Source organism: Hyperolius riggenbachi, chromosome 2, assembly GCF_040937935.1.
Source record: "Hyperolius riggenbachi isolate aHypRig1 chromosome 2, aHypRig1.pri, whole genome shotgun sequence".
Classification (NCBI taxonomy): Eukaryota; Metazoa; Chordata; class Amphibia; order Anura; family Hyperoliidae; genus Hyperolius; species Hyperolius riggenbachi.
In genome coordinates this window covers 56,208,321-56,221,369 of record NC_090647.1, presented here as the reverse complement: position 1 = coordinate 56,221,369, position 13,049 = coordinate 56,208,321, and the positions used below count along the sequence as shown (strand labels likewise).

Sequence of the window (13,049 nt, the reverse complement as noted above, 5' to 3'; positions counted from 1 at the left end):
CGGGTGAATTATTTAACTGGTGATATCCCGTATGTCCTTTTCAGTAGGCTTAGGAGAGCGTCTAACTTAATTTTTTTTAAATAGCTTACTTCACGGTAACTTTAAAAGTTAAGATCTAAGTTTGCAAAAAAAAAAAACAAAAAAAAAAAACTGCATTTTGCGTAGGCACATACACCACGCAGAGGCTCCTCAGAGTTCATACATGTCCCAACTGTGGCCCTAGAACATGCATAGTGTAACACACAACCATACAGTGCATCAACTCTGTCTTTCTTCCTAGAACTCCATGAGAGAAATCACAAATCTCAAGCACTACCTCTGTAACATGCTGTATAGTTCAGTGTCAAAAGTTTGGTTGGGCTTTCAGTAATGTAGCAAGCTCTGCAGTTCAGTCTTCTACCTCTGGAGGTCAGTATCTATGGCATGAATGACCGACATTGCTTCTGCATCTGACCACAGGATTGGCCTTAATTCACGAAGCAGTTTAGAATAGTCTACTGATGGTTTTTAGTCTGATGGTTTGGTCAGTTGCATCAAATGGGAATTCACTATTACCAAATGTTTTAGACCTGTATTTAGACCTGGTCTAAACCATTTGGTAATTAGGTGGGTAAAGCAGGGGAAATGATCAAAAGATGCAATTCACAAACAAGTAGCTATGACTGACATCCCTCTGCTCTGATGAGCTCCTCTGCATACAAATAAACTCCAGCATAATGAATTCGAAAGGTTCCATCCTCGCATCTAAAATACCTCACAGAATTACTTTACCTTCAAGAAATTAGCTGGTCTAATCTAGATCATAAAAAGTGGGCGTGGTTACACTTTACAAGCCCTACTCCATAGAGCCAAATTAATCCATGCCATGCACTGATGAGGATCAAACAATCCGAAACAGTCTGTATGCATGTTGGATTATTATGGCTCTGTACATATTAACAAGCTGACACATCATTGCATTCCAGCGGTTCTGGAGGTGTGTTTAGCTTCTAAGGGTACAATGGTTAATTTGCATATATTCAGCAGTGGTGCCTGGGAGACATCTCAAGCTCACTCCAACCTGAATTATCGCAAATTCTTTCTGTTTTAGGAAAGCAAACTTTTGTTTTACTTGTATATACAGAATGGAAAATGTAGTGGGGTCGGGATCTACCATGAAGGCCTTCGAGATCTACCGGTAGATACCTAATGGGCACCCCTGGTCTACACGGAGCGACGTGACTTATCGAGCCGCTGATGCGGCTCGATTGATAAGATCCGACAGGTCGGATCTCGCCACCGCCGATTCCCTGCTCATTCCCCACGAGGGGACAATGGCAGGGAATCGAGCGGAAGATAAGCAGTCGCGGCGCAGGGACGAGCGGGGATTACTATAGTATTTATATAGTGCCGACATATTCCGCAGCGCTGTACAGAGTATATATTGTCTTGTCACTTAACTGTTCCTCAGAGGAGCTCACAATCTAGTCCCTACCATAGTACTATGTCTATGTATGTATTGTGTAGTGCTTGTATTCGTAGTCTAGGGCCAATTTTAGGGGGAAGCCAATTAACTTATCTGTATGTTTTTGGGATGTGGGAGGAAACCGGAGTACCCGGAGGAAACCCACGCAGACACGGGGAGAACATACAAACTCCTTGCAGATGTTGACCTGGCTGGGATTCAAACCAGGGACCCAGCGTTGCAAGGCAAGAGCGCTAACCACTACGGCACCGTGCTGCCCCAATCGAATACGACGCACACGCGGGTGGGCGAGCGGGGGACGCGCCGGGTACGTGGCAGAGGCGATCCGGCGGCTAATCGAGCCGCCGGATCGCTTCGTGTAGACGGGGCTTAAAACATTACACCAAACCATCAGTAGACTAAAAACCATCAGTAGACTGTAGTCTAACCTGCTTAGTGAATTGAGGCCATTGTGCCAGATACAATGTGACGACAGGAATAAAATTGCACTGAATGTGCCAATGCAATGGATATATCTTCAATTGGAGATGATTCAGTATACAAATCAGAGATTAAAGGGTTATTTACGTACATCGGAAGCTCAGGCTCCTCTGGAGCGACACAGAGAGGTCTTTGGTGTATTTGTCAATGATCTGCTGGATGTGGCTGCGCTCCTCCGCTGGATGTAGATAGTCCCGCCATCTCATGTCAGGCTGCATCTCCCTATTGGCTGCTGAAGGACTGAAGCCTCCCTCATGAGCTTCCCTGATAGCAGAATAGTTACATCTCTGTAAATCTGACAGGGCATCTGAAAAGAAGAACAAAAGGATTTGGATTGGATAGGCAGCCATTTGTGGAACCTTTTGTGTACATGATGATACTTCAATAGTGTTAGAGCAGGCGTGTCAAAGTCAATCATGTGAGGGGCCAAAATCTAAAACCGTCGCAGGACAATTTTTTTTTAAATCAAGATTTCACATTTATTGAACGGTCTCAAACTAAATGGCATGACTATAGCGACCGTGAGGGCCTGATTCCCCCCCCCCCCCCCCCACTTCTGCAGAGTAGCGCAGTGGAGCAGTTTAATGTTTACCTGCTCCAGAGTTGCTTTGGTTCTCCTCTGATCTTCCTCACAACCACACACACTATGCTGCATAACTCTGGCTCCTGAGGCAGGTCATGTGATCTGGAAAAGGCATGTCATGTGATCTGGTAGCAGCATGTGACCGAAAGGAAGAACAGAAGAGACAGCTGAAGCTGGTAAATATTACACTACTCCGCTATGTGTAGAGAATGGGCTCCATTCATAAAAACATTTGTGGAAATAAAAAAAATCTTGGAGGGAAAACACAGCATCGGTATTTTAGACTTGTGCTAATTCATAAAAAAAGTTTACACTTGCGATTAAAGGTCGGGGAATTCCCGCACTAAACTAGCGGTGCTGCTGAGTTGTTACATTTTCTCTGTGCAGAGACAGAGTTACTATAAAGGAGGCAGCCCCAACTTCCCTTTAGATGTGCATTTTTTTCTTTTTGAAACTGCCTCTCCTTGCCCCGAATCTTCTCTGAATCTGTCTAATAGTCTTTCTAAACAATCTGTTTAATTGCTGCAGCTTAGAAGAACTTCCAAGAAATGTTACACATGCAGGCTTTCTGATGTGAAATTTATCTAAAAACAGGTACCCAAGGGGTTAAAAAAAACAGCCTGGGTATTCTGGGATGCCTTTTTTTGTTCTGCTCTCACTGCTGCTGCCTGGGAGGTCTGTCCCCATTAGCTTGCCTGTTATCACTGGCTTATCTCCTTTTCTAAAAAGCCGGTATTCTCCCTCCCAGTCCCAATTCCGCTTGCTCTAATCTTTATGAATTGACATTTAAGGCAGCCATACACTGGTCGATGTGCCATCAGATCGACCAGCTGACAGATCCCTATCTGATCGAATCTGATCAGATAGGGATCGTATGGCTGCCTTTACTGCAAACAGATTGTGAATCGATTTCAGCCTGAAACCGATCACAATCTGTTCAGCTGCTCCTGCCGCCTGTCCTCCCCCCGCGCATACATTACCTGACGCTGGCTCCCGGGCATCTTCTCCACGCTGCACCGCTCTGTTCTTGCTCCATCTCGGCGCTTCCTGTGTCACTCCGTGACCAGGAAGTTCAAATAGAGCGCCCTCTATTTGAACTTCCTGGGTCACTGCAGTGACCCAGGAAGCGCCGGGATGGAGCGGGTGCAGCGCTGAGAAGATGCGGAGAAGACGCCCGGGAGCCCGCATCAGGTAATGTATTTTTCATCGGATCGGCCGCCGCTAGCGACGCGCACTTTACCCGCGGGCGATCGAGGGTAATTTCCCGCACGGCGCGATCGACGGACCGATCCGATTTCGGGAGGAAATCGGATCGTCGGCGGCGTTTACCGCGAACGATTGGCAGCAGATTCGATCCCAGGATCGAATCTGCTGTCGAAACGGCCGGGAATCGGGCCAGTGTATGGCCACCTTTAAGGTAGCCATACACTGGTCGATTTCCCATCAGATTCGACCAACAGACAGATCCCTATCTGTTCGAATCTGATCAGAGAGGGATTGTATTGCTGCCTTTACTGCAAACAGATTGTGAACGGTTTCAGGCTGAAACCGTTCACAATCTGTTGTGGTGGTGCTGCCGCCGCTCCCCCCGCCCGCATACATTACCTGCTCCGCTGGTGCGACTGCCCCCGGTCACCGCTCTTCTTCTCCGTCTCCGCTCTGGTCTGCTCTGGTCTCCGGCATGCTTCCCTTCTTCCTGTCTGGGGGAAGTTTAAACAGTAGAGCGCCCTCTACTGTTTAAACCTCCTGCCGGGACAGGAAGAAGGGCCGGAGACCAGAGCAGAGCGGAGACGGAGAAGAAGAGCGGAGACCCGGGAGTCGCGTCGGCGGAGCAGGTAATGTATGCGGCTCTATTGCGTCGGTCGTCGGGCACTCGAACGCCGCTAGCGATGCGCTCTTTACCCGCGGGCGATCGACGGTTATTTTCCGCACGGCGCGATCGATGGGATCGGACGGAATGGATCGAAATTCGGCGTGTAGCGTGAACGATTGGCAGCAGATTCGATCCCAGTGATCGAATCTGCTGTCGAAACGGGCGCAAATCGGGCCAGTGTATGGCCACCTTTAGTGACATGTGTTGAGATAATCACCGCATAAGGCGGTAATTTCCCCGCAGTGCTCAGGAATTATAGCTTTTCATGCGGAAACAGCCTTTATGAATGGACACTTTGCTAAATGGTCGGTAAAGTCTGCTTTTTTGAGCATTACCGCATGCGGGAATGCTTTATGAACAGAGGCCATTGTGTTGGGAAAGAAGGGGGGAGGGGTTGAAGAGAGAGAGACAGGAGTTGTGTGTGTGTGTGTGTGTGTGTGTGTGTGTGTGTGGTGTGTGTGTGGTGTGTGTGTGGTGTGTGTGTGGTGTGTGTGTGGTGTGTGTGTGTGTGGTGTGTGTGTGTGTGGTGTGTGTGTGTGGTGTGTGTGTGGTGTGTGTGTGTGGTGTGTGTGTGGTGTGTGTGTGTGGTGTGTGTGTGGTGTGTGTGTGGTGTGTGTGGTGTGTGTGTGTGTGTGTGTGTGTGTGTGTGTGTGTGTGTGTGTGTGTGTGTGTGTGTGTGTGTGTGTGTGTGTGTGTGTGTGTGTGTGTGTGTGTGGTGTGTGTGTGTGGTGTGTGTGTGTGGTGTGTGTGTGTGGTGTGTGGTGTGTGGTGTGTGTGTGTTTTACCTTTACCAGCCACATGGGGAGGATGAGAGGTTTGGATTGTAGAAGTGGGCTCCATGCTAAAAAAATTTTTTTTTGCGGGGGGGGGCGCATTTATTGCTGCCCCGCAGCTCAAACTGACAATGTTTCAATCAGAAACTCTGCCACTGGTGTTCTCCTCTGTATGGGAAGGTAGTGTGCTGTGCTTTTACTCTTTACAATGATGCACATTTGAAGCTCTCGAGAGCCAGTTAAAGTGTACCAGAGCTGGGAAAAAAAAAAAAAAAAAGAGATTCATACATACATGGGGCCTGCTCTGGCGCCAGCTGCTCGGATCGCTCCCATGCCGCCGTCCTCTGCTGCCTGCAGCTTCGGGAACCGGGTCTCTGCACTTCCGTCAGTCGGAGCCAGTCTAACGTAAGAGAAGTGCGCGGTTTGCGTATCACTCAAGCGGCCGCTGGAAAGATATTTAGAGGGCACACTTCTCCTGCGTAGCTGGCCGCGACTGACGTCAGTGACGGGAGCCGGTTCCCGAAGCTGCGTAGGACGGCGGCGAGTCCCTTTAAAATGGCAAGGAGAGCTGCACTCGGCCTGCGGGCATTGCGTCTGACACCTGCTGCAGAAATCGGGCCGTATCTGCAGACTTTCCCCGCAAGCAAATCACGCGGGGAAGCTCTGCCATAGGGCATAATGCTGCCGCCGTCTGAATTGCTTGCCTTAGTGATTGCAGCATTTTTCCGTGCAGGCAGCAGCGAATACCATAGGCGTGCATGGTGTGGCTTCTGGGATTTGTCTGCGTACCCGCAGACCAGGAAGTTCCGGCTAGTGGAAATGGGCCCTTAAACTAAAGATAAAACAAAACGTCTCCCTAACATCCCTACAAGAATGAATAGAGTAGAAAAGTGTGCCAAACTATATGGATTGAATAGGAGAGATTCTCCACCCCCTTATTATATTAGCCAATAAGCTGCTTTCCCCCCACCAACTCTGTAGTCCAGCCTTTGAGTGTTTTTATGTCCCTATGCAATCATTCCTTTTTGAGCCAAGAGGGTGAAAGCACCTCCTCACAATGGCTTAAGGCAAGCACAAACTCCAGTAAAGCTATATTAGCATATCACTGACCTGATGCACTTGAAATCTATGGAATTAAGACTGGATAAAACCTCCAAGACCCTAAAAAGTTGTAGAGTCTTCATGCCAGCCAGATTCCATCATGGGAGTCCCCAAGAGATATAAAATTGTGGCAAGTCACTGAGCCCACCAGATTTCCCCATGGGAGTCCACAAGAGGCAAGAGATGGTGAAAAGTCACTGGGCACACCAGATTCCACCAAAAGACAAGACATGGGTTGGTCAAAGAACCACTGGAGTCTCCTAAAAACGTAAAAACCTGCAGTGATGGGCCCAAAAGATTACACCATTTAAGCCCACAAATGACTAAGGAAGGTAGTAGGGTTGGTTTCTGCAATCTCAAAAATATTAGCATCTCAGGCACAATCCCTAATAGTCGGAGAGTCACTGGGCTTCAGCAGACTCCACCTTACACAGAAATAGAATTTTGAGAGGCTCGATCCTTTTAAGGGTTCATTGAATTGGGATGGTTTTGAAGTATAGTACAGAAATCCTCTGCAAATACAAACCGGAATTGGCAGGACTTGAATCGGCCTTCTCACTAGTTAGGAAACTGCCAGTTGACAGGGTAGTTGTAGACAAATAGTCTCCAATGGCTTCTGGGCTGAGTCCATGCGTTACAGCTCCCTATATAAAGATACCATTAGCCAAGATATCATCATCATCATCATCATCATCATCATCATCATCTTCTGTACACATCTGCCTGAGCTCAGATCAAGTGTAGAAACCACCATGGTTTAATTCTGGGGTATATACTGGTCATCATAGCTCAGGTACAAAAAAACAAAAAAACAAAAAAAAAAAAACACAAGAGGCGCACACACGCACACACACACGCGCAAACACACGCACACACACACGCGCAAACACACGCACACACACACGCAAACACACACGCAAACACACACGCAAACACACACGCAAACACACACGCAAACACACACGCAAACACACACGCATCTCCATATACAATGTCAGAAATATCAGATATGACTTGCCTCTCGGGACAAGCAAGATCACATACCAGCCCAGCTGGCTGGTCTTCAGATTTGGCTGCTTTTTCATCATCGGTTGTTTTTTCTCTCCCAATTGAAGAAAAAACCCTCAGATAGCAGATGGCTCATTATAAAAGTTAAAGGCCCAATGTTTTATGTAACACTCACAGGCAATGCTGCCCCCTCTGGAACCATAAGGTCACTGAAAGGCTCCGCTCTGCCTCCTGTTGGAAAGCTGAATGCTGCTGGAGTATGTGGGTGATCTAAATGAAATAAAAAAAGTTTTAATCCAAAAAACAAACAAACAAACAACACACAATATCCAATAAGATTACATAAAAACTTGTGCAAGTAGCTACCTAGTTATGTTATGGAGAACCAGTGAAGTGAGAGTATAACAAAACGATCACTTGCAGGATAATAGTTCCTTTTTTGTATAGTGCTTTTCTCCTGTCGGACTCAAAGCGCTGGCGAGGCAGCCACTAGAGCGCACTCCGTAGGCAGTAGCAGTATTAGTGAGTCTTGCCCAAAGAACTCCTTACTAAATAGGTGCTGGCTTACTGAATAGGAAGAGCCGAGTTCTGAACCCAGGTCTGTGTCAGAGGCAGAACCCTTAAAGGGAAGGTTCAGGGACTGTCTAAAAAAAAAAAAAAAAAAAAAAATCCGCATCCACTTACCTGGGGCTTTCTCCAGCCCGTGGCAGGCAGGAGGTGCCCTCGGAGCCGCTCCACAGGCTGCCGGTGGTCTCCGGTGGCCGACCCGACCAGGCCGGCGGCCAGGTCGGGCTCCTTCCGCGTTCCAAAATGCGCCTCACTGCGGCGCGCTGACGTCATCGGACGTCCTCCGGGCTTTACTGCGCAGGCTCAGTAGTTGTGAGCCTGCGCAGTACAGCCCGGAGGACGTCCGATGACGTCAGCGCGCCGCAGTGAGGCGCATTTTGGAACGTGGAAGGAGCCCGACCTGGCCGCCGGCCTGGCCAGGTCGGCCACCGGAGACCACCGGCAGCCTGCGGAGCGGCGCCGAGGGCACCTCCTGCCTGCCACGGGCTGGAGGGAGCCCCAGGTAAGTGGATGCAGATTTTTTTTTTTTTTTTAGACAGTCCCTGAACCTTCCCTTTAACCATTACAATATCTAGCCACTGTTGACGGTCAATGCGAAAGATAAAGTATTTCCAAGTTGATACAGGATTATGCAAATGCATGAAGTATGAAAGTGGAGAAATCAAATTCCACAATGAAAGAATTAGTTTTCAAGCTGCATACATTTACATACAAAGTGTGCATAGTCCTGAATAAACTTGGAATTATTTGTATCTCAATGACCCTCCCTAGCAAAGTGCCACACTTTCTCAATATGGGGGTTGGGAACTTGTCATCTTTACATAGATGACATTACTTTGGGGCAAAAAAGTGATTAGGAACTGAATGGGCAATAAGCAGTAGGAAAAAACTTTATATTGAGTTTCATTCCAGACCAATTCTGCATTAAACATACTAAAAGGATCAAAACAAAAGAAAGTGGGGGGCCCACGAGTCAGTACAAAGCAAGACCTCCTTTGCATGGAAATAACACCACATTCATAAGGCGTTTTTTCTCCCATAGGACCCAAAGCACATAAGCTTGTCTCAGATCAGTACACAGCTGCGATGTGTGATGCGTTACAGGGGGAAAGCCATGTGATCATGAATGCCAGGCTGAGCAGGTGACTTTTCAGTTTTGATATAAACACCTCCAATGTCTCAGTTTGGATATAAACGGCTCCAGTGTCAGAGCTGACTTGGTTGGGTGTGGTGTGAAACATTACAAATCTTTGCAGACAAGTTTCTTCCAGCATTACACAGGCAATTCTGCCCTTTCTATGCCCCATTTTCAGGCCTGTTGGGGTAAATACTTGTGCAAAGTATTTTATATTCTAATCCGTCGTCTGGCTTGCAGACCAGTTAAAACTTGGATTTGTGGACGCACACCCAGCAGATAAGATAAGTGCAACGGTCAGCCTGCCAGAGCACAGCAGGCAAACTTCAACGTTGTACAATCAACCAGCACTTCAAAACACAACCTGAAAACATCAGTTTCGCACAGGAATGCAGAATCTGTTTAATAGATAGAGATGTACCATTATACCAAACAGCCAAAATAATCCAAAAGTCAAAGGACAATATTGGTAAACAGCCTTGTCCACAGGCCATGTGATAACAAATGCAGTCTGGATGTTACCATATCACTTCATGAAATACTTCCAGGAATCACTCATGCGTGACATCTACCTGAGTGGCTGGGAACACGTGACAGCGACAGCATTTCTCTCCAGGACAGCTTGCTGCGGTCAGAACTCCGGTCCATGCTGCTGGAGGAGAATGCAGACAGGTCAAGTTCTCTGTGACCGGTATCCGGGTCAGTCCTGTTCTTGCTCGTGTCCAGCTGACAAATAGGAGCTTCAGACAGTGGTGGAACACCATCCTGGACTGAAGTACAACAGAAAAGTGACAGTTTATAAGATAGCATGTGGGTTTGATATGACTGTGTAACATTTAAAGCTATAGGCTTGCTATACACCAGCGGTTCTGGATGCTTGCCTGGCTTACAAGGGTGAAAAGCAGGGCTGTGGAGTCGGTACAAAAATCTTCCAACTCTGACTCTTCAGTTTATGAAACCACGACTCCGACTCCGGGTAACCAAAATGGCTCCAACTCCTTAGTCTAATACAGGCATGCGCAAACTTGGCTCTCCAGCTGTTAAGGAACTACAAGTCCCACAATGCATTGCAGGAGTCTTACAGCCACAGTCATGACTCAAAGGCAAATGCATTGTGGGACTTGTAGTTCCTTAACAGCTGGAGGGCCAAGTTTGCGCATGCCTGGGCTAATACTTAACAGGGTTGTGGATTTTGCACAAAAATCATCCGACTCCGATGTTTATGAAATCACCGACTGACTCCAACTCCAGGTGCCCAAAATTGCCCCGACTCAGACTCCTGGTGAAAAGGGCTAATTTGCATATTCAGTAGTGGAGCATTGTGGGTATCCACAAATGTTCACTTATAGCTGAATTATTACAAATTTCCTTCTGTTTTAAGAAGGCAGATTCCACCAAGCATTGCTTATTAGTAGGAAGGCTTTTCGGTCTCTTATCCCCCTATACATTCCTAGTGGTTTGGGTCACCCTGAGCTGCTTGGTTACTCTGTTGATCCATTTTCTAAGAGAGATTTTTTTTTTTTTAAATCTTCCTTGAAGATGGTCATAAAAACACAAAATACACAAGGTAGTAAGGAAAATAAAAATGCATTAAGGTACGAAACTGCATGCACAAACGCCCACACAGGGGTGCAGCTAAGTTTTTTGCGGCCCCAAGCGGACTGCAGGAAGTTGCCCTATCCTGCAGCAGCAAAAAATGGGCGTGGCTATTCCACAGAAAGTGGGCGTGGCCATGACATGTGGGTGTAGGTGGGACTGGAGGGGGGTTGTTCGTGGTGCACGTAAAATGGGCGTGGAAGGGTGTTCGCGGCATGCATAGCGCGCCGCGCCACAAAATGGGCGAGGCCATGACATTGTATGGGCGGAACGTAACCGTAACCCCAAAGCAGCAAATATAGCCAACTATGACCATTAAATAATAAATGCAGCAACAGTTACCCCAGACACCAAAAAACGCAATGTGGGCAACATTTCAGCAGAAAACAAACATAATTGGGCAACATTTCAGCAACATTTCAGCATAAAACAAACGCAATGTGGGCAACATTTCACCTGCAAAAAAAAAAAAATTAATTTACTCACCTCCCGGCTGTTTGGAGCACCGGCCTCTGGTGTGCAGCTCCCCCAGACGATCTTGCTCCTGCAATCGCCCACGCTGAATGGAATAGCAGGGCTACGGGAAGATGGCGTCCGAAGCCCTGTACTGGTGACACAAATAGTCTCCAGTACAGGGCTTCAAACGCCATCTTCCCGTAACCCTGCTCTGCCTGCCAGAAGACTATGCAGGCTGGAGCGGGGCTGCGGGCTATGAACTGACGCGGCGTCTATTAGACACCGTGGCCAGCCCAGTGCGGACAACAGTGTGACGTCACAGAGTCTCCGAGGCCCCTAAAAACATGAGGCCCCAAGCAGCTGCTTGGCCTGCTTGGTGCCTGGCGGCGCCCCTGCGCCCACATACACAGTTGCCCACAGAGATCTTAACACGATCCCTCAGGCGCAGTGTCACCTTTCACATTTCATGTACATGGTATGCAGTACTGTAAATTACAGTGACAGTAGGAAAGTAACTTTGTTTTACCCCTTTAATAAAAACGTGACCAGAGCTCAGTAGAACTTTGAAAGTAATTTTTCAAGAAAATCTGCCAAATTAATTTTTTTTTTCTTAGAGCGCCACCTGCTGGTTTCATTGGCAAGCATTTTAAGTACATGGAAGGCCCAGATGAGAAATAGCTATGGAAAATGTAAGTCTAGTTATGAAGCCCCAAGTCTGCAGACTAAGCTGGGCACCCCTGCTGGATGAAACTCAGTCAAGGCAGCCATTAAGTGGAATGCAGTTAATTATACCCACTTTAACATTATCCTAATTATAGCACTAGAAACTTCCTATACCTATATATTATATAAATGGATATATAACCCCATCCTCAGTGATGTCCCAGCCCATGCTACTTATAGGTTTGGAATATTCCTCCGAGAGCATTCGGGGAGACCAGATATTATTTCTACTGGCTTCGGAACAAAAAGTTAAATATTTTGCAGCAATGCACCCGACAGCACTAAAGATGTCGCCACCTGTGATATATTTTAGACTGTAAATCAGGCATAGGGAAGTGTTCCGGGGGTCCCAGCACTGAGTTGGTGGAAGAAGCCTCTGGATTATCCTGAGGCCGGGTGCACACATAGCAGAAACTGCTGCGTTTTATGCAGCAATGGAAGTCTATGGGCCGCAGGAAAAAACACATGTAAAATATGTGTACGTGTTTTCTATGTGTAATTACAGTAAGCATTCTGCAGACGTTTGCAGTTTTGCATAATATGCAGGCTGGCTGCCAAAACGCACATAATGCGAGTCTATGGTAACGCATATTCGTTGTGTTTCTCATGAGTTGACTGCAGCGTTTTTAATTAAAAATTAAAGATCTCTGATGCGTTTCCGCTTCCTCTTATCTTCCTAATGATTTGCATATATTTAATTAAAAAAAAAAACAAAAAAACATAGAAAATGTATATGCGTTTTCTATTAGCGAACCACAAACTTGTACAAACGCACGCATGAAAAACGCATCTACGTAAACAAACCCACAAAAAGGCGAACGCATCAAAAACACATTACCCTAACGCAAACGCACCTGCGGAAAACGCCAGAAAAACCGCTATTCTATATGTGACCCTAGCCTGAGGCTTCCCCCTCTGAGACAAGGCCCCATAAAAGGGCACGTCTAATATCTGCTTATTAAAAATCTGATAGTCCTCCCTAAAATGCAATGTGATTCTACAGCTCAAGATGGAGGTGGGGAGGAGAAGACCGTCTCAGATCCTCACAGGCTTTAAAGGGCAACTGAAGTGAGAGGGATATGGAGGCTGCTATATTTATTGCCTTTTAGACAATACCAGCTACCTGACTCTCCTGCTGATCCTCTGCCTCTAAGGGCTCTTTCACATCAGAGCTTTCGTTGGAGAACGCTCAAAGCATACGTTTTGTTGTATGCCTTTTACTGCGTTTTGATATGCGTTGCACTGCAGTGAGTGTGCGTTTTTAATCCGTTTTCAATGCGTTACTGCAC

At 47.0% G+C, this 13,049-nt stretch overlaps 1 protein-coding gene and 1 non-coding gene across 4 annotated transcripts in view; both read right to left on the bottom strand.

Annotated features, from left to right (window-relative positions):
* Positions 1 to 13,049, bottom strand: part of CEP295 (centrosomal protein 295) — a 198,882-nt gene that overhangs the window by 129,030 nt on the left and 56,803 nt on the right. For all 3 annotated transcript variants that reach the window (XR_011026048.1, XM_068266808.1, XM_068266809.1), the window contains exons 17-20: positions 9,558 to 9,755; positions 7,459 to 7,553; positions 6,802 to 6,919; positions 2,037 to 2,252 (exon numbers count right to left, since the gene is read on the bottom strand). Coding sequence is in view for 2 of the 3 variants with exons in the window: in XM_068266808.1 (XP_068122909.1) it covers positions 2,037 to 2,252; positions 6,802 to 6,919; positions 7,459 to 7,553; positions 9,558 to 9,755 (627 nt within the window). In the remaining variant the exon portion in view is untranslated. The remainder of the gene's footprint in view (positions 1 to 2,036; positions 2,253 to 6,801; positions 6,920 to 7,458; positions 7,554 to 9,557; positions 9,756 to 13,049) is intronic.
* On the bottom strand, positions 7,295 to 7,368 carry LOC137555124 (small nucleolar RNA U2-19). The gene has a single exon (XR_011027823.1). It is a non-coding gene; the product is annotated as a small nucleolar RNA U2-19 (small nucleolar RNA).